Below are 18,836 nucleotides of genomic sequence, written 5' to 3' on the forward strand. Positions count from 1 at the left end.
CATCTCATGTGTTTGAGCTGTGCAAGCACTCCGATTCTATGAGTAATTCCCTTTGAGTAATTCTTGTTTTTGTCACCAGGAAACCTGTTAATAAATGTATTCATTTCACAACAAGAAAAGCTGCCTTTTACACACCTAGAAAATGGAGTGATTTAAAAGATACTTAGGAGCCGGTTTTCGTTTTGGTCAAGGCACTGACTTTACTGCCGTACTGAGGCTTTAAACCGACACAAAAAACAGAGGCTACCACTGTGTACACTGGTATTATTATGTTGTGGTTAATCAGAAGGAATCGAAATTACTATTGTGGCGGGGAAGCTAAGTATTTGTTTAATTTATTTACATGCTTTTGTGTGTAGTAAAGCTGTCTTATTATTGTGTTTGTTGTATATTAGAACTTGAGATCCATTTGTAAGATATTTGCACATGGTTATTACTGGGGGGGGGGGGGGTAGTCAGAGGTTTATTTTTGTGTTGAGTGCTCGTTTGTTGTATTTAGTTAAATATTTTTCTGAATTATCACTATTGTATTTAGTTTACACTTGACTGATTGATTTTGTTTGATTGTGGTGTTGCACTGATGAATTTATATGAAGGTTGCACTAGAGTTTTTGTTATTTATTTTGGATTAAGATTTTTTTGTTTCTATCTACTTGCTTTAATAACCAGTTGCTTGTTTTATAAGTTAATTCCCTTTTGGTAGGCAATCCTGAGTGAACAACCAGACGAAGATGTGTCACAGCTTGTTGGACCTTCCCCCATGGAGGGTGCTGAATGCAGTACAAGCTTCAATGGTCCCTGATCTCTGTAACCCATTCATAGTATTGTCCTTTCTTGTTTTATATATATATATATATATATATATATATATATATATATATATATATATATATATATATATACATATATATATATATATATATATATATATATATATATATATAATATATATATATATATATATAGTCTGTTCCACTTTGCTTGCTATTTTATGAGTGCTGGTTTTAAATTGTAGAGGCCTTTTTAATAGTATTTTATTTAATTTTAATACTACTTCTGTATAATTAGTGAAACGTAATGTTTGAGGTAGGGAAGGCCATATTGTGAGGTTAGTGCTGGTAGGTATAGGGTTCGGCCAGTTAACGCCGTGTACGGGGAGGGGTAATTGATTGTCATTGGCCCTGTCTTAAGTCCCAAAGAAATTGGGAAAGGCACGGTAGTGACTAGGACACCTAAGGTTACCAGACGGTAAGGGAGGCCGTAGTTGTGACCCCCTCAGGGCTAGATAGCTGTTAGGAATAGGCCCCCCACTCATTTCACAAAGTACTGTATGTGTTTTTTTCTGTTTTAATTGTTAATAAATCATTGAACTGTATTTTATGGTGGTTGTGTTCCTGTCTGGGCTGGGTGTGGGATTTGAAGTGGTGTGGCTCCCCTACAGAGTGCTTTGCGGACCTGTGTGCAATTTAGGCATATATAAAGAGTTTTCTTTTTTTTTTCAACATAATGTTATTTTTTTGTGTGCATGGTTAGAACCCATGCTGGCGTAGTCGGCTACTTTTAAATTATTGCTTCGCTAAGCAAGAGGTGGGCAAGGACTGCAGTCTTTTGCGAATCCACCTTCCTGTCGCCTTGTGACACGTACTCTGCAGTTACAGCATCCTTGTGTCATCTTTTTCAGTAGGAGATTTTGACTTGCAGTGGGAAGTTCCCTTATTGTTACGAAATTAAAATTGCTAACTCGTTTTATTTCTACATTTCCTATTGCTATATGAAGAACTGAATCTAGTAGCGAAACATCAGTCAGACCGTCACGGTTCCGAGTGTTCTGATCACTGCAGGGTCGGCAGCATGGCAGACAGTAACGACTTTGAACATTTTGACTTGCATCAACAAACTGCACAAAGAAAATATCAGGACAGGAAAAGAAACTGCGGATCAGGTACATTTCAGTTTCAAGACTTACCTGTCTCCCTGCTTGGGCTTGTGTTTGAAGGGAATGCATTACTGTTAGGTTAGGGTAGTAACAGTGTTCTACACTATGTGAAGCCAAGGTTGATGGAACAAATGATTTCAGTAGCATTTAAAATGACACGTATTTACTAAGGAAGTTGCTACACTTTCAATTGAACTACCATAGGGTATGTGTGCCGAAATTAACTTATTTAGTGCCACCTTCTTATTAGTTTTTCTAGATGGTGCTCTATATAATAAAATATATAGAAATACTAAAAGAAACTTAAGTTCAAAGATAAATGTAAGTTAGAGAGGAAGTCTACCAAAGGATTAATGCCATTGCAAAAAACCTCTGCTGTTTCTTATATCTAATATTAGATTGGAGCAAAATGGATTCCAAAACCAATGCATAGCTGTCATACAGATGTTGTGTGGGAGATACCATATGAAAGCAATGTGTCGTTTGCAAGTTTCAAAACATAATCTTAATATGTACTTTCTTTGGACTTATATACTTCCGACTTTATAGACATGGAAGAAGAGAAGCCTAAACCTATGAAGACTAAAGGTAAGCTCTTTATTCCCTAAAAAAATGACCTGAAGTTGAGCAAAAAAAGGTGTCTACGTAGGATTCATAACATCAAAAATGTGAAAACTGGCAATAGGCAATTTCCTTTCTGCAAATATACTCAATGCTAGTTCCATTTTTCTTCCGCAGATGGTGCTGGCTATATGACTTCAAGAAGGATTAACAATAGCTTTTGAATAAATAAAAACAAACACATTGCTGTTCGCCTTTCAAAAGCTGTTTTGAAAGTTTAGCACCAGAGAGCCTACTGGTGCTAAATTATCACCCATCCCTCCCTCAATTAGTTTTGAGTGTTTTGTGTTACAGTAAATATATCTACTCCATATCTAATCACACCCATATTTGTAATATTTTGTAAAAAGGAAATCTCTCATCCATGGCAGCCTGTAATATTATTATTATTTTTTTTCCTACAAGAAAAATTATTTGTAAACAAACATGTAAAGTAGGGTATTTTAGATGTGGGTAAATGCAGTTTAATTGTCATTATTATTATTATAATATTATTCCATTCAGAAATAGGGTATTTTATTCCGTAAAAAATAAAAAATGTAATTCACAAAATGCTGAATGGTATTAGAAACAATCGTGCTGTATATTTATATAATCGCTTAACACCAAAATGTCTATAGGATTAAGAAGCCTAAGACGGCAGATCTGAGTAGTCCAAATTGCTGTCTGTTAAGTCTACTATTGTACACATACTTTTTTGACTTGCTGAACAAAGATTTAACTGATAACTGTGTAAAAGTGCGCTGCGACATGTTTGCTACCACTTTCCCACACGACGCGCAAGAACCTTCTCTCCTGTATATGTGGAGGAGTGTGGGCGGGTCATGTGAGCAGTCCAGACCCAATGAGAAACTATCAGCCTCTACGGTTGCTAAGGAATAAAAAAAAACAATGACGTTGACCCTAAGCATTTTACGTGCACGTAACAAACACATTAAATCTCATGGTAGTCCAGTTGAGCGCGGGGGCCCCTAAACAGTGGGGGCCCTCGGCGGCCGCCTCGCTCGCCTTGCCTTAAAGCTGGCCCTGGGCCTGAGAACAGGAGTAAGGGGCGCGTAGGAGCTTCAGCCTAGCGACCATGAGTAGTAAACACATCCCACACCCAGCCCATGAGTAGTAAACACAAATGCTATGTGAAACAGTTGTTAGTAGTAATAATAATAATAATAATAATAATAATAATAATAATAATAATAATAATAATAATAATAATAATAATAATAAATTATTAACTTCTGTGTTGTCTGTTGATTTATTTTATATCAATGTACATGCTTACTTCTATTTTAAATGTTTCAAACTCTATTGACAGTTGTTATTTACTATGGTTATTATTATTTTTACCTCCTCACTCTCTTCCGTTCTTTCGCCCCGAACACACCCTGAGTGTGTAAAACGTGCATCTATATATACTGTTGTGCCAGGATTCAATTACTAATGAATTATTCACTTGAATCCCAGCACGTGAATTAATTCTGTGCAACCCCGTGCTTACATATTATTACATACTTTAAATGCACGTGAAGTGAAGTGCAATCCCTGTGCCTAAATACAATTATACATTTTAAACACTCATGCTCATTACCCACATTATATCCAGTGTACCAACTACAATACACCAACATTAACACACTGTGACAGGGTGGCTGGGTGGTGATGTCAAGGCAGAAGCATGAACGTAAACACACTGACACCAAATACAGCAGATTCAAAATAATAAAGACACGGCGGTGCCGTTTATTTAAATAATACAAAAATAAAATAAAAGGTTTAAACAGAAAACACTTGATCACAGAGCAAAATAAAAGTTCAAACAAAACCAAAATCTCAAACACAAAATAATACAACACAGGTCAGGCTGGGCAACTGCTGTCACTGTTCCTGTGTTACTGTTTAATTTTTAAGTTTCGTTTTCTCTCTCCTTGTTCTATCCGCTCTCGCTCCTAATACACCCACCCGGAACATGGAGAGCTGCAGGCTTTTTATACCGTGGCCGAGGGGTTTAACTAGCTGGCAATTATTCTATTACCCCTCAGCCACAATCTGCACGGGTAGAATTATTGTGCGTGACAGCCAGCTAATTCAATAATCACTAGCTGACAGTCACGCATTCTCACAAGGTATTTTAAAAATTAAACAAAAACACGGCGCTTCGCCGTCAATACAAATACACTAATAAATCATAAAACAAAACAAATACAAAATACACTGCACAGGGGCGGAGGGGGAAACCCTGTTCTAAAAATAAATAAACAATAACTGTACAGGGCTCCTCGCCCTATTACACACACACATACAGCATAAAACACAAAAATACACACAGGGACGGGCACATTGCCACATATACCCCCCCTTGTGCGCAGCACACATGGCCTCAACGGCCACCTCCCCCCTTAAAAGCCCAAAAGTCCAGCACAAAGTCCCAGGCCAAGAACAGGGACTTTAAAGGGTTCATAGACAGCAATGTTACCAGTAGCCCGGCTGCTACTGGCAATGCTGTCAGCAGATGTGCTGTCAGCAGACGTGCTGACAGCGGTGCGAGTTTCTAACTTACATAGAAAATATTGCAGTGTACGCATGACTGCAAGTAAAGCACATAGCCTACCTGATACATTTATTTCTGTTGGTATGAGTCAGGCTTTCTTTTCTTTGCAAAAAGCAATTAAAGGCTTCAAATTCAGAATGTGTATTATTGTAATCTTGTGTTTTGAACCACTGGAGTCCATCAGTATTTTCCAGCCGTTTATATGAGTTTATATGCCCTATTTTTATTGTGTCTTTTTGGATCATGTAAGTCACAATGACCGAGTGTCACACTAAATTGGTTATTATTGGGGGACATATGTTGTCCGGCAGATCCCAATGTACGTCTGTATTAGTGAGGGGCTCCTGTGTATACCACAGCAGCAAATGTGCCTGCATGTCATCATACAACATTTTTGATTGAATCTTGGATTTGTGAAAACAAACAGTGGGCGACCATATCAATTGGATATTTCTCATATACACAGATATTACTGTTTTTTATGAAGTGGTTTTAAAAAAGACCAGTGGGGTGTGTAACAGTAAACTCTATCTCTATTAAACTGTGATTCTGTGCAGAGATTTTCTGATGGTCATTTCTAAAACCATCTCACTTAAAAAACTAAGAACTTAAAAAACTGGTATTTGTTACATGCAATATGTTCAAATGACAACAACCTTCTATATATATTGTTAAAGTACTTCAATTTGACAGAAATATTTCAGCACACACAATAGAAACTTTCCATTTAATGTGCATCCCGGGCTCAGCTAATGTTACGCTCCCAAGGCCACTTACATTTGTATTTTGTTTTTCCAGATCGTAATGTCTGTGGAAGCAAATCCATTGTTGTTCTCTACACTCTGTTCATGGCTACCTCGATGGTGTGGATGATCCTGCTCTCCAAGGCATTTGCAAAACGTAAGTCTTAAATTGAACAAGAACAGATTTCCAATAGGAAAAATAAATGCCAAAATACAATAATACACAATTGGGAATGCCCACCTCCTCATTATTTATTTTGAATCAGTTAGTTTTCTCTATCCTAGCGGGATGTTGTCTGAACACTGCAACCCACATAAAGATTAAAACCACTGAAGGCCAGCCGCTGATCCTACCGAAAAGAAAGTCTAGACTCGTCAGGCACCAGAGCAGCAGGGGTCGCTGAAGCACAATGAAGTAAATCAACACAAGCCGATTTCCTCCCTTACTGCAGGGCAGCTCTCCTTGTGGCTCCCCAGCCAAGACGGGCAACTCAGTAGGAACAGGATTCAAACCACGGGTGCATGACTCAGGCTGCACTCCAAGCGGTCGTGCATTTACAAGGTCCCTTGGTTAGCTATCCTAGTGATGAATACAAATATGTACAGTAGGCCTATACAGTATTCAGTACAGTAGTCAAATCAAATTAATACTGGTGCACTTTTTACTTTTTCCTATAGGTTTACCGCTAACACAAATTAAACCATGCTGCTGCATTGTACACATTACTGTACAATGCAAAAATAATAAAAGATTATTTTAAATTGAATACATTATTTTAGCACATTTCTTTTCTACTGTAGCCTACTTAGTACACAATTAACACAAAATAGATCATGGTGCTGCATTGACACGTTATGATACAGTATCTTACATACACTGCACAGAAAGAAATCATTTTTAAACTTACATGTCAAATGTTAGTGTACACATGGCTGCAAGTAAAACACACAGCCTACCTGCTACTTTTTAATAAGAGAGAACATTTTAAAGCTGTAGTTAATGCTTGCTAATCTTTTAACAGCTGGAGTGATTTAATTAAACAATGTAGGTCTTCAAAAACATCCTTCATTACCACTGACTGATCGAATCTGCTGGTAAACCCTTTAAACATTGAGGAACCAATGGCTGTGTTTCCAAGGCAACGTGCTCTAGACACTGTATACAGGGAGCCTCTATGTGGGGACAGTTTCCTCTGAAGTGTTTTTTCTTTTTCAGATTCGGAAATCTCTGCTGAAATCGAGAACCTGAGAAACTCGAGGACAATTTTGAAAGGAAATGGTACGAGTTTCTCTCTCAAGCTAAAAGCTCGGTCAACTCTCAATCAAGGAGATATTTATATACTTGGTTGTTATATAAGGCCCTAGAAGGTTTGGTTTCTGTTCCACTAGTAGGAAGTGATAAGGATGCATTAAAATGGCTTAATGTGCATTTGCTATTATCTGATGGGACGTTATGTCATGATCTTGAGATGAGGGAAAGAAAAATGCAAAGTACTTTTTTTGTTGTTCCCAGATAGATCTGATAGAGTTTAAAGATCTACTTCAGATAGCTCTGCATAATGAGATACAAATTAAGGTTGGTTTGCACTCCTCCTTAACTTTTGGGCTAAAATGACGTGAATAAAAACAAAAATGTTTACAGCTCATTTTATGCCAGTTATATATATATATATATATATATATATATATATATATATATATATATATATATATGTGTGTGTGTGTGTGTGTGTGTGTGTGTGTGTGTTCTGCGATACCTCATTTAGGGAGTATCGATACGATACCATGCACAGCATAATGATATTCAATATTATCACGATACTTTGGATCTTATGTCCATTACATGTTAAATGGCTGCCAAATTCCTTTTTTTTTGCAAGTGCAAAGTGCATAAGAGGCTAATACACAGTTAATAATGCTACAGCATGGAGGAATGCTTGCTGTTTAAATTTTATATATATATATATATATATATATACACACACTGCTGAAAACAAGTTCCAGTGTATTCAAAAGGTCATTGTCACCGACTATAAAATTCAAATAAAACTGATAAGAAAGAGCAACACTTGGTGTAAGCGACACCATTATTTTTATTTTTTTATTTTTTACATATAAAAAGAGAACGCTGGCGTTTCGGTCAGCTTCAAATACTCCAATTAGAAGGAATCTCTTAATTCTTATATATAACAAAATTACACAGAGATACTTATCTTGAAGCAGACTTTTTATAACTAGGCCAGATGTTTTACATACAGGGGTATCTTAGAAGTGCCCTAAAAATGTGAGCAAGGAATGAAAAAACGAAGCACTGTTGTGAAAGCTGATTCACACGGTACTTCAAGAAATGGATCAATAAACAACCGAATGAGCAGGATGGGCCAAATGGACCCCCTCTTGCTTGTAACATTTCCATGTTCTTAAAAAGTCACTACAACACGACACCTCCATGAGTCTATACTATTCAAATATTTTAGGAAGTAAAACAGTTAAACACAGAGTATAACGCTAAACTAGACTAGCCTGATTGATTCATGTACACTGGATAACATTTCTTTTTAAATGATTGATTCATGTACACTGGATAACATTTCTTTTTAAATGATTGATTCATGTACACTGGATAACATTTCTTTTTAAATGAACACAGTAATGTGTTGCATTAGGGAATACACCCAAACGTTGCATTCCTTCATTTTAACACTGCGTTCGTTTTACAATTTTAGTGTTAGATATTTTGAAATCTACAACTTACAAATAATTTAATAATAAAATAATAAAAAAAAACTATTTCTGTCATACTGCATTACTAAAAACGCTGCTAACATACGCAATTAAATAGTGACAATTTTAAAGTTAAGCATTAGATTTAAATGCTACATTTCCAAACGTAACTTTCCTGTTTTATGGGTTATCTTTGCTGTGACTTTTTATAGCCTAAGTAATATGCACTTTAATTCACTTAAACTAAAAGAATGATCGGGGCGGCGAGCTCAAAGATATTTCAATAAATTGGTGGCATTTCCTCCGTTTGTTTTTCACTTCTTTAAAACATGTTCGATATTTTGACTGTCCACGTTGAACCAGATTGCCGTTGTCATCTGGCCTAAATCCAAATATATATATCTATATATCTATATCTATATCTATATCTATATATATATATATATATATATATATATATATACTAGTGATTCATGCAATATATTGTTCAAACTGTAAACAACTTCTCAGTCTAACTCAAGTTTCTGTCCCTCCCTTTTGATACAGTATCTGAACTGAAGAAAAGCTGCGCTGGCACGTTATAACACAGAAATCTTATTCTGCATTTGTTTTATAACTAAATAAATATTAGACCTATTACATGGTTATATTTCCAAATGCATTTACTTTTTTTGCTGCGAGAGGAGCTGCGGCTTTCTCCTGGAGACAAGACGCTTCAGCTTCGCTTCAGCCCTGCTCCGGCAGCCGAACCTGGGGTGACCATTCCCTCTTCCCCTCTCCTTCTCGCATTGTGTTTGCTTGTCTGTCGCTTCGAACTGAACTCCCGACCGCCGTCTAGCATGCTTCAGATACTGTCTTGTCCATAATCAGAATCGGCATGTTTTTATCAGAATTTAATGTGTTTATCAGATTCTGCATGTCTTTATCAGAATTGAATATGTTTTTCAGATTCTGCAATATTTGCCGAACTACAGGAGCTGCGGAATACACTGATCAGCCTGAAAGCAAGCGGTATGCAGCCCCTTCACACAGAGGGGTGCAGTGGCACTAGAATCCGTTAGAGTTCATCACTCCTTTAATGATATATTCTGTTTATCCAGTAGGCCACTTATTAGTCGAATGGCTTGATGGATTGTGCTGTGTAGAAATACTTGAAAAAAGAAAAGGAAGGGAAAGAGGGGGCTTAATTGAAGTTTATGATATACATGTCTCAGTGATACTTTGATATGAATGACTGTGAGCCTCGTTATGCATCCTCTCTCTATAGTGTATACTGTATATCTCTATTGATACACTGACATCACAGTTCTGTCGCAAGGAAGGGAAAGCCTGTTATAGACGATAGTGGCTGAGTGGATAGACACTAGATAGAGTGGAATCTATTTCAGTCAGGAAACTCATGCGATTTATTAAAACCTAGACTAGACAACATGTCTACATTATACATATTTTACACTACATTCTTTGGCCTTTGACCTCGCCTTTCAAGATACCCCTTCACATAAATTAGCTTGCAGATAAGTGGAGAGGCTGACCGTAGGTAAGCCATGGTCAAGGGGGGTAGGATAGCAACACCCCACTGAAAATCACTTGGTCCTTCAAGGGTTAAACAAGCAGGTCTAGTGCTATAGAAGGTTCTTGGTAAGTTCTGTGCTCATTGGAAAAGTGGTTGTCATGATGTATAAAAAAACCCCTCCAAAAGCGATTTGACTGATATGTGTTCCTTTTCAGATACTAAACGGCCTTCAGATCTCCAGGCAATACAAAAGGATGTTTCTAGCCTCAAAACAGCAGGTGCGTGTTCTCATTAAAACACTGTCCTTAGAATAGAGAGTATCCAAAGAGTTACTACAATGCATCACATATAACACTAAAATTACATATAGAACGATAATGATACGGGTCTTAGCAAGTTTTGTGATAATGGGACCAGTAGTTCTCTAGATATATGAAGAAGTGTGACATGGGTACATACTGTACAGTATCAGATGAGAACAGCATCTCCACCACATCGCTGATCACTGAGGTTCACTGATTGTTATTCCTTTACAGAGACTAAGCGGTCTTCAGATCTCCAGGCATTACAGCAGGAAGTGTCTAGCCTCAAAACAGAAGGCAAGTGTTCTTATTATAGATGATACCCATGTGGGTTAGTACTAGGGCTGTGCAAGTACTCACATTGTCAGAGCAATTCCCTTGAACAGGTTTTTTTGTCCACAGGTATTAAATGAAACCAAAAAAGCTGCCTTTCCCTCGCCTATACAATTGATTACCAATCAGTGGCAATTAAATTACAAATTGGGTGATTTAAAAGACACTTAGAAGCAAATATTCCCTTTACTCGGGTGCTGACATGTTTTACTACAGTACTGCCAGCGACAATACAGTAGACAGTCATTTATCCAATCTTTGATCAACCGTACTGTCTAATCAACTGAATGCACCTGTACTCACATGATTACGTGTAGTGTATTACGCACACAGCTTCTGCTGCTAAAACGGGTACAAGACTTAGTTGCCAAAAAAAGGACCAGAAGACTGAGGCAAATGAAAGTTACAGAATTATTCAGACCACCAAAAGCTTAGATGAAGCATTGTGTGTTTCAAATTGTTGCTGTTAAGCAAATTAAGACAGCCTCTTGGTTCTTGATTTTGGTTTTATTTCATCAGTGAGGTCTGGGGATCCTGTTTGTGTTACTGAGCAGCTGTGGCAGGGCAGTAGGAGAGAGCCCTGTATATAATTAGAGGAGGCAGGGCAAAACCCGACTCTGTTTAACTTTATTACAAATAAACTTCTAGAAAATCTGTGAACTATAAAACTAACATTAAACAACATAATAAAAAAACATATATCCACAATATATATTTCTATTATGTTGCAATTGCATGTTAATAAGCAGCAATCACATGTTAATAAGCAGCAATCGCATGTTAATAAACAGCAATCGCACGTTAATAAACAGCAATCACATGTTAATAAACAGCAATCACATGTTAATAAACAGCAATCACATGTTAATAAACAGCAATCACATGTTAATAAACAGCAATCACATGTTAATAAACAGCAATCACATGTTAATAAACAGCTTTCTTTTTTCACAAAATGACTGGCAGTAGATTTATTTTTCTTTACACACTTGCTGTTAAGAAACTGTGCATCTGGCCAACTCAACATCCTGCCAAATTAATATTCAAAATGAGTTTACAGGCAAAGAACCGCTGTTTGTTTTTTATTTTTTCAGTCACTGAAGAAATACAAAACCTGAGAGTGGAGCAAACCCTCCTGAAGGAAAAAGGTACAATTGACTTACAAATGCAAAAGAAGTTCTCTGGTGAGAGCAGTTTAGAGACTTTATTCCAATAACTCCAGTTTACACATGTGTGTCTTTTCAGATTCTAAGATTACGACAAATGTTACAAACTTGGAAAAATATGTTTCTAAAGGTAAGTGATAAAGAGACAGGGCCGCCAATGTGTGTGTGTATGTGTGTATATATTGATGTCATCTTACCTGCAGTAGTTCTTAGTTGTCATGTTCCTTCCTTTTTGTTAAGTTTGTGTTTCTATGTTAAGGTGCTTTGACTATGAATTCAGGAGCTGCTCTTCAATTCTAGTTGCCTTCCATAGACAACTATAGAAATCTTTATAATGTAAAGCACCAGCACCATTGTGCCCAGCGGTGTAATACCAGCCAAACTGAATAATGAAGCAGAACACTAGATGGCACTGACTCTTATCAAGAGAGACATTCTTTGGCTGATCTTGCATGTGTTACCTTTATCTATGGCAGGCAATTAGAATGAAAGAGCAGCTCCGGAACTCAAGAGAAAGAACCTTAACACAGACTTGACAATAAATTAATACATGAATCACATTCCTACTCCTTTTTGTTTTCAGTGTGCATCATCAAGACCTGCCCTTGTGAATGGACCTTGTTTAGTGGGAAATGTTACTACTTTTCCAATGAGAACAGAGACTGGAAGAAAGCAAGAGAATTCTGTCAATCCCAAGACTCGGACCTTACAGTGATCAACAGTGATGAAGAGCTGGTAAGAGACATCCCCTCATCCTCTTCATCACTAATTATAATGAGTAAAACATCAGCCAATGTCTAAACAAGCAGGGAATCCCTTTGACTCTTGACCCATTCATAATGAAAATAACTATCTAGATATAGTTTCATAATCCCTAATTTATGTCAGGTGCAAATAAAGTGCTCACCAGGCTCCTGGCCAGCAGGGTTCACTGTAGCTCAGCAGGGCGACTCAGTCCCTGCCCATTTAGCTTCCCTAACCCATGGGAGTGCCAGAGTCACCGCCCTGACTGTATGAACCACCCTGTACACAACATGACCATGCCTTTACCAGGGGTTCTCAGTACTCAGCAACCCCTATATTTGGAATAGATTAATGTTTTCAATAGAGTTCCAATTGAGGTATTTTTAATTTATGCTTCATTATTAAAAATAATTCCATTGTTCACCAACTTTTTTTCCTCAATCGTGTTTTCAGAACTATTTAAAGGGCAAAGTTCGAGTGGTTCACTTGGTTGGAATGAGCGATTTGGAGACAGAAGGGGTCTGGAAGTGGTTGGATGGGAGTTTAGTGGATGGGAGGTAAGCACTTGAGAAACGGTGTCCTAACATTACAAGAGAAAGATGGCATAAGGGATAAGTGCATGCCACATAATAAGACAGTGATTCTATCAAGGGGTTTTGGTGACACAGGAATACACACAAGAGTGACGCTTGAGTGCTTTGCTCATGTCACCAGAGCCATGACATTTTCATAAAGCTGTAATCAAAGGAATTTCTTGAGATGCAGTGTGACTCACTGTGGCAAAGTGGTAATGACGTGCAGGTGAGTGCAGTGCAGAAGAATCACACAGACAACGTTGGTACAGGTGCAAGGGTGTTTATTTAATTTAATAAATGTCCAGAGCCTTAAGGCAAAACCTGCAAATAATAATAGTGCTGGAAGTGATACAGCGGCGTGTATCACTTCTATTTGTAAATCCTACGGGTTTGACCCGCAACCCCAAAGTCCCATCCAGACACCCACACTAAACACAAACACAAAGACAGTGCGTGATTAAAGTGCTAAAGGTGCAAACAAAAGACAGTTCCTGTAGTGAAAAGGTGCGTGGTGAAGTCCGGGTTTTTCACTGGCCGGCGGCTGCAGCTCCGGATCGTGCTCAGTAATCTTTGTGAGAAACGACACACAAGACACACAGTGTAAATACACAGACAAGCAATCACTCACGGTTTTTCGCACAAACAAGACGGGCTCCTTCTAGGTTATTTGGTTTAACCATCTGCAAAGGAACAGATCACTCAAGCCATGCCCCCTATTTATACCCTCGCCCATGACCCCGAGGTTAACGAGCGCATCCGCTCCTCCAGTCCTCGGATGCCACGCCGCTTACCGTCTGGGTCACTGAGCTCGGGTGCCATGGCTCCGCCCCCTTCCGAACTAACCGACTTCCATCTACCCTACGGAATAAATTGTCGTGCCATTTCATTAAGGGTACTCTGTTCCTCGTATACCGTGCTCTCACAGGTCGAGAGGGAGATCTAACACTAAGACTCATTCGATCTCTGTCACACTCACTCAGAAGTGCTCAAAACAAACACACACACAAATATCAAGATTACTACATAAATTTGTTTAGTGTTTTACAAATCAGAAACTTTTGCATTTATTTACAATCTAGGTAATTAAAGCCTTTGTAGTGGTGGGCTCAGGCTTTATGACTGGTACTGTATTTATCCAAACAAAAGCAAAACATTTGAAATGTTTACCATTTATAACCCGAACTCACAGAAGCTTCACTCATTGGCTTTTCCTATGAATGACGTGTTATCCTTCATGTATCTGCAAAGAACGATCTATGCATTCTTTACTCGTTTCATATACAATAGCATTTAAAAAATCTAATTCACCTTTACCATAATGTGCGTGTAAATAAAATAAATAATCCATTAGATGTGTGAATTACTAAATTACGAATAATAAAATCACTTGGTAAGTCAAAAGAGCTATAAAAAAATATAATTGAAGTATCTGCAAAGTACCTGATTGTTGCATTGTCTTCACTACCTTAATGTGTGCATGTTTCATATAGGGGAGCCTGTGAGATCTAAAAAATGCTGGCAATGCATAATAGGTCAAATGTACTGGAATGATTTTGTTACTCTGTATACTGTAATCTGCAAGGTGATTGGGCACCTGGGCCTAGACTGACCTCAGTGTACACAGATTTGTGACTCTGTATTATTAGAAAATTAAGTTGTGTGTTACAATCTAAGGGCTGCATTGTTTAAATAGGGGACCTTGCAGCCAATAAAGGACTTTTGTTCTACTGTTTAGAATGTGGAATCCTGGGGAACCAAACAATCAAGGAAAAGAAGACTGTGGTGAGATGAGCAACGGCAAGCTGAATGACATCCCTTGCAACCTAAAACAACGATGGATCTGTGAAAAAACACTTTAACAACAAACATATTCAGAATACTTGAGTATAAAATAGTTTAACTACAAATCTGATGAAGCTCTAACCAACAGCTTGCAATCTTATATATACATATATATATTGAACTGCTTTTATAAAAACAGGAATTAAAAATATGGAAAAATAGCATCAGGTGTTACATCTATGATCTAAAATTGGAAAATGATTCAGTACCATCAGCCAATCAGCTTCCAGCTCTAGCGGGCTTCTAATAGATAGTAGATGCCTGTTGGAACGTTGCAGCACCAACTATGAATCAAACTTCAAATCAGTCTGCGCAAGTGCCAGATTTTTCATTCTGACATGCTGATGAAAGCAGCCAGTCCTGTAACGCAGCTTGTCAGCTCCATTCAGATATCTGGCACAGTCCAGATGAACTATAAGCAGCTCTGACAAGTAAAACATAATTTGTGAATAACACTTTTTTTTATTATTATTATGCATGTGATCCTTTATGCAAAGTTTGCGTGATTATTTTGCTATATATTTGCTTAACGGAAGGGCACCCAACGAATCACTACAAGTTCAAGTGTTTTAAAGTGTTTTTTTTTTAGGGCTCCCGAGTGACGCATCCAGTAAAAGCACTCGCTAGAGCAAGATGCGCTCTATAGCCTGGACGTCTCCGGTTCGAGTCCAGGCTATTCCACAGCCGACCGTGGACGGGAGCTCCCAGGGGGTGGTGCTCAATTGGCCGAGCGTCGTCCGAGGGGAGGGAGGGTTAGGTCGGCCAGGATGTCCTCGGCTCACCGCGCACCAGCGACCCCTGTAGTCTGGCCGGGTGCCTGCGGGCTTGCCTGTAAGCTGCCCAGAGCTGCGTTGTCTTCCGACGCTGTAGCTCTGAGGCGGCTGCACGGCGAGTCTGCAGAGTGTAAAGAAGCGGGCGGCTGACGGCACACACTTCAGAGGACAGTGTGTGTTCATCTTCGCCCCTCCCGAGTCTGCGCAGGGGTGGTAGTGGTGAGCTGAGCCTAAAAATAATTGAGCATTTCAAATTGGGGAGAAAACAATAAAAAAAATAATAATAAAAAACTAATTGGCAACGACGAAATTAAAAAAAAAAAAAAAAGTTTTTTTTAAAGAAAATGATGAAAAATATGTTTTCTAATATCGATAGTGCCCTCTCGATGAAGGCTCTACCGTGTGATAGTTGACCTTGACTTTCGTTAGCGCCCTCGCCTTCAGTTCGTGACGCATAACTCCAGAACCGATCAGTACTACATGGTAGAGCCTTCATCGACAGTATCACTTATAATGAATTGATTTGTCAACAAGACAGTAGTAGATTGCTAAAAACACTTCAGATTTCCAGCACCTCTCTGTGTGAATGTGTGTCACGATGTCTACTCCTGGAGCAAATCCTAGGCATGGAGATACTTGACACACTGTTTCATATACTTGATACACTGGTTCATGTACTTGATACAGTGTTTCATATACTTGATACACTGTTTCATATACTTGATACACTGTTTCACATACTTGCCACATACACTGCCTGGCCATTTTATTAGGACTTTACCCCTTTGGCATCGCCCTGACAATGGCTACAGACATGACAGAAACTTCAGGCATCTTCTATGGCCAGCACAATATAGCTGAGCATGTTTGGGATGAACTTGAATGACACATTCTCCATCATGATCCTCTGCCCAACTCTGTACCAATTGTGTGAAATATTAATGACGGAATGGATTAACATCCCACTAGACACCTTCCAGCACCTTGTGGCGTCTATGCCATGTCATTTCAAGTGGGTATAGGTCCTAATAAAGTGGCCAGGCAGTGTACATGCTTATTGTTATGTGTTTCTGCATTTAGAAGAAGTTTCATTTTGTAAAGTATTGAACCAAACCTCACGATTCAGCTTCAATTTCAGATTCATGCAAAGCATTTCCAAACACTGTTGTAAAGTCACACAGGTGTAAATGTAATGGAAGAACAGTCTTTAATTTTTCTCCAATCCACAAAAAAAGACAAATACATTTAAATTTTCATTTTTAGTGTTTACTATAAACTGTTGGAAAAACTATAGTTTACAAAATTACCTGGGTTTTAGATTGAGATAGTATTTGGGTTTTAGAGTTAGTTAAGTTAGTTGGGTTTAGTATTGATTATTGGAGCAGGAAAGACAGATGGTAAGGAGAATGCTTTGAAGTGCACCATACAGCAATTTAAAGGGGACCCTGTGTTTTCTCAGAGGTAACATTTTGGACCTAAAACCTTCAAAAGACTGACAATCTCTTTCCTTTACTTAATTTTATGATGTTATAACTTTGTGAGTAAAACAAAGAAGCATTGATGTTACATTCACTTCAGCTAATAAAAGGAAGGTGGTCAATGACCTGATTGGTTGATACAAATATGCATCACTATGTAATTGTCTTTTTTGATAGGTTAAGAAAAACGGGGTAATGTCATAAGGGAAGCCTATATTAATTCAAACATTGTATTGTCTTGTTGACTCTATTATAACTTGTGCTTAAGGAAAATAAAGTTCCCAGCTGCTCTGCTGTGTCTAATATAATATCTTTGTTGAAATCTACAACAGAGTTTGGAATCACAATAATTTTATACTCCCGGATGAAAAAAAGAACATTAGGAAACATTTTAATTTCTTGTTGAAGTCCACATAAACAGACAACAAAAATGACATACAATCAATGTCTTTTGATTATCTATATAAATTCTGCTGCTTCTTCTTCTAATTGTGATTGGATATTTAAACACACACGAGTCCACGAGTTTACCTGAACCCTGCAATGGAGCTCACACTTCAGGAACCCTTCCTATTGCTTCTGATTAACTCTTAGCTGCCTGCACTGGATATATCCTGCTGTGTTCCTGCTGCAATCATTCAGATGCAGATTTTTCAAACACAGCTTCTTGTTGGAATGTGTAAGCTCTGTTTCCAGAACCTAGAAGGAAATTAGACCATTAATACAGATCACTGTCAAGCACTGGTTCACAGTGCTTCTACTCGCCCATATCTACCAATTACTTTCAGGAGAAAATGTCAACTTTGCTTGAGTTTCTTGGATAAGGATAGCTGAAGATAACCAAGATTGGATTATGAGGGATCTCCCTGGAGAACAGAATTACAAAGTAGGACTCAACTAAATGACTAAATAAACATTAACTAGTCTTCTGAGAAAGCTGGTGCAATACATGTTAAGTCATTCAGAATAAAATATTTAGGCTGGTTCTACAGACCCCATTAGCACTAATCTTGGACTATCTAATGTTCTCTTGTAATCTCATGTAATCTAAGATTAGTGCTAATCAGCATTGGTGAAATCAGTTGTTGAAAGACTATCTCTAGTCTCCTCGGAAAATAAATGTATTTCCTCTGGACATCTGTAAGCATAGGAGTCTCTTCACTGCCATGTTTACTGCCTCTGGTATTCCCCTCACTGTAGCCTCATGCTCAGCAAAGCGAATCACCATCATTCTACTAGGCCTCATCTTTCCAAACAGTGGCTGAGCAATTTGGATAAATTTACCATAAAAAATGTAAAAATACCTCCCTGGCAGCTCAAGCAATAGGCAAGTGACTATACTATAGAACAGGGGTGGCCAAAGTTGGCCCTTCCACTTCTGGTTTTTGTTCCAACCCTGTTCTAAATTGTTTAATTGAACCAATTAAACCTCCATCCACTCTGCAGTAGTTCATTATCTCACCTGTTAAACCTGGAGTGGATTGGCACTCCAGGACCAGGATTGGCCACCTTTGGTATAGAATATGGAATTAAGAACA

The 18,836-nt window shown here is 38.1% G+C and overlaps 1 protein-coding gene across 1 annotated transcript; it reads left to right on the forward strand.

Moving 5' to 3' along the window:
- The first annotated feature begins 1,815 nt into the window (after window positions 1–1,815).
- On the forward strand, window positions 1,816–17,588 carry LOC117402127 (CD209 antigen-like protein C). The gene is made up of 12 exons (XM_034002997.3): window positions 1,816–1,942; window positions 2,486–2,524; window positions 5,901–6,002; window positions 7,062–7,124; window positions 9,518–9,580; window positions 10,301–10,363; window positions 10,622–10,684; window positions 11,815–11,868; window positions 11,966–12,016; window positions 12,470–12,621; window positions 13,084–13,187; window positions 14,941–17,588. The coding sequence occupies exons 1-12, from the start codon at window positions 1,852–1,854 to the stop codon at window positions 15,062–15,064; spliced, it is 969 nt and encodes a 322-aa protein (XP_033858888.2). The 5' UTR covers window positions 1,816–1,851; the 3' UTR covers window positions 15,065–17,588.
- Window positions 17,589–18,836: the final 1,248 nt, after the last annotated feature.

The sequence above is a fragment of the Acipenser ruthenus genome, chromosome 34 (genome assembly GCF_902713425.1).
Source record: "Acipenser ruthenus chromosome 34, fAciRut3.2 maternal haplotype, whole genome shotgun sequence".
NCBI lineage: Eukaryota > Metazoa > Chordata > Actinopteri > Acipenseriformes > Acipenseridae > Acipenser > Acipenser ruthenus.

What these genes read in the sequence shown, in the direction of transcription:
- LOC117402127 (XM_034002997.3), top strand. Translation starts at nt 1,852, where the DNA reads ATGGCAGACAGTAACGACTTTGAACATTTTGACTTGCATCAACAAACT. An exon ending in TAAACCTATGAAGACTAAAG is followed by an intron (nt 2,525 to 5,900) that starts GTAAGCTCTTTA and finishes TTGTTTTTCCAG; the next exon opens with ATCGTAATGTCTGTGGAAGC. An exon ending in GGGAGTTTAGTGGATGGGAG is followed by an intron (nt 13,188 to 14,940) that starts GTAAGCACTTGA and finishes TCTACTGTTTAG; the next exon opens with AATGTGGAATCCTGGGGAAC.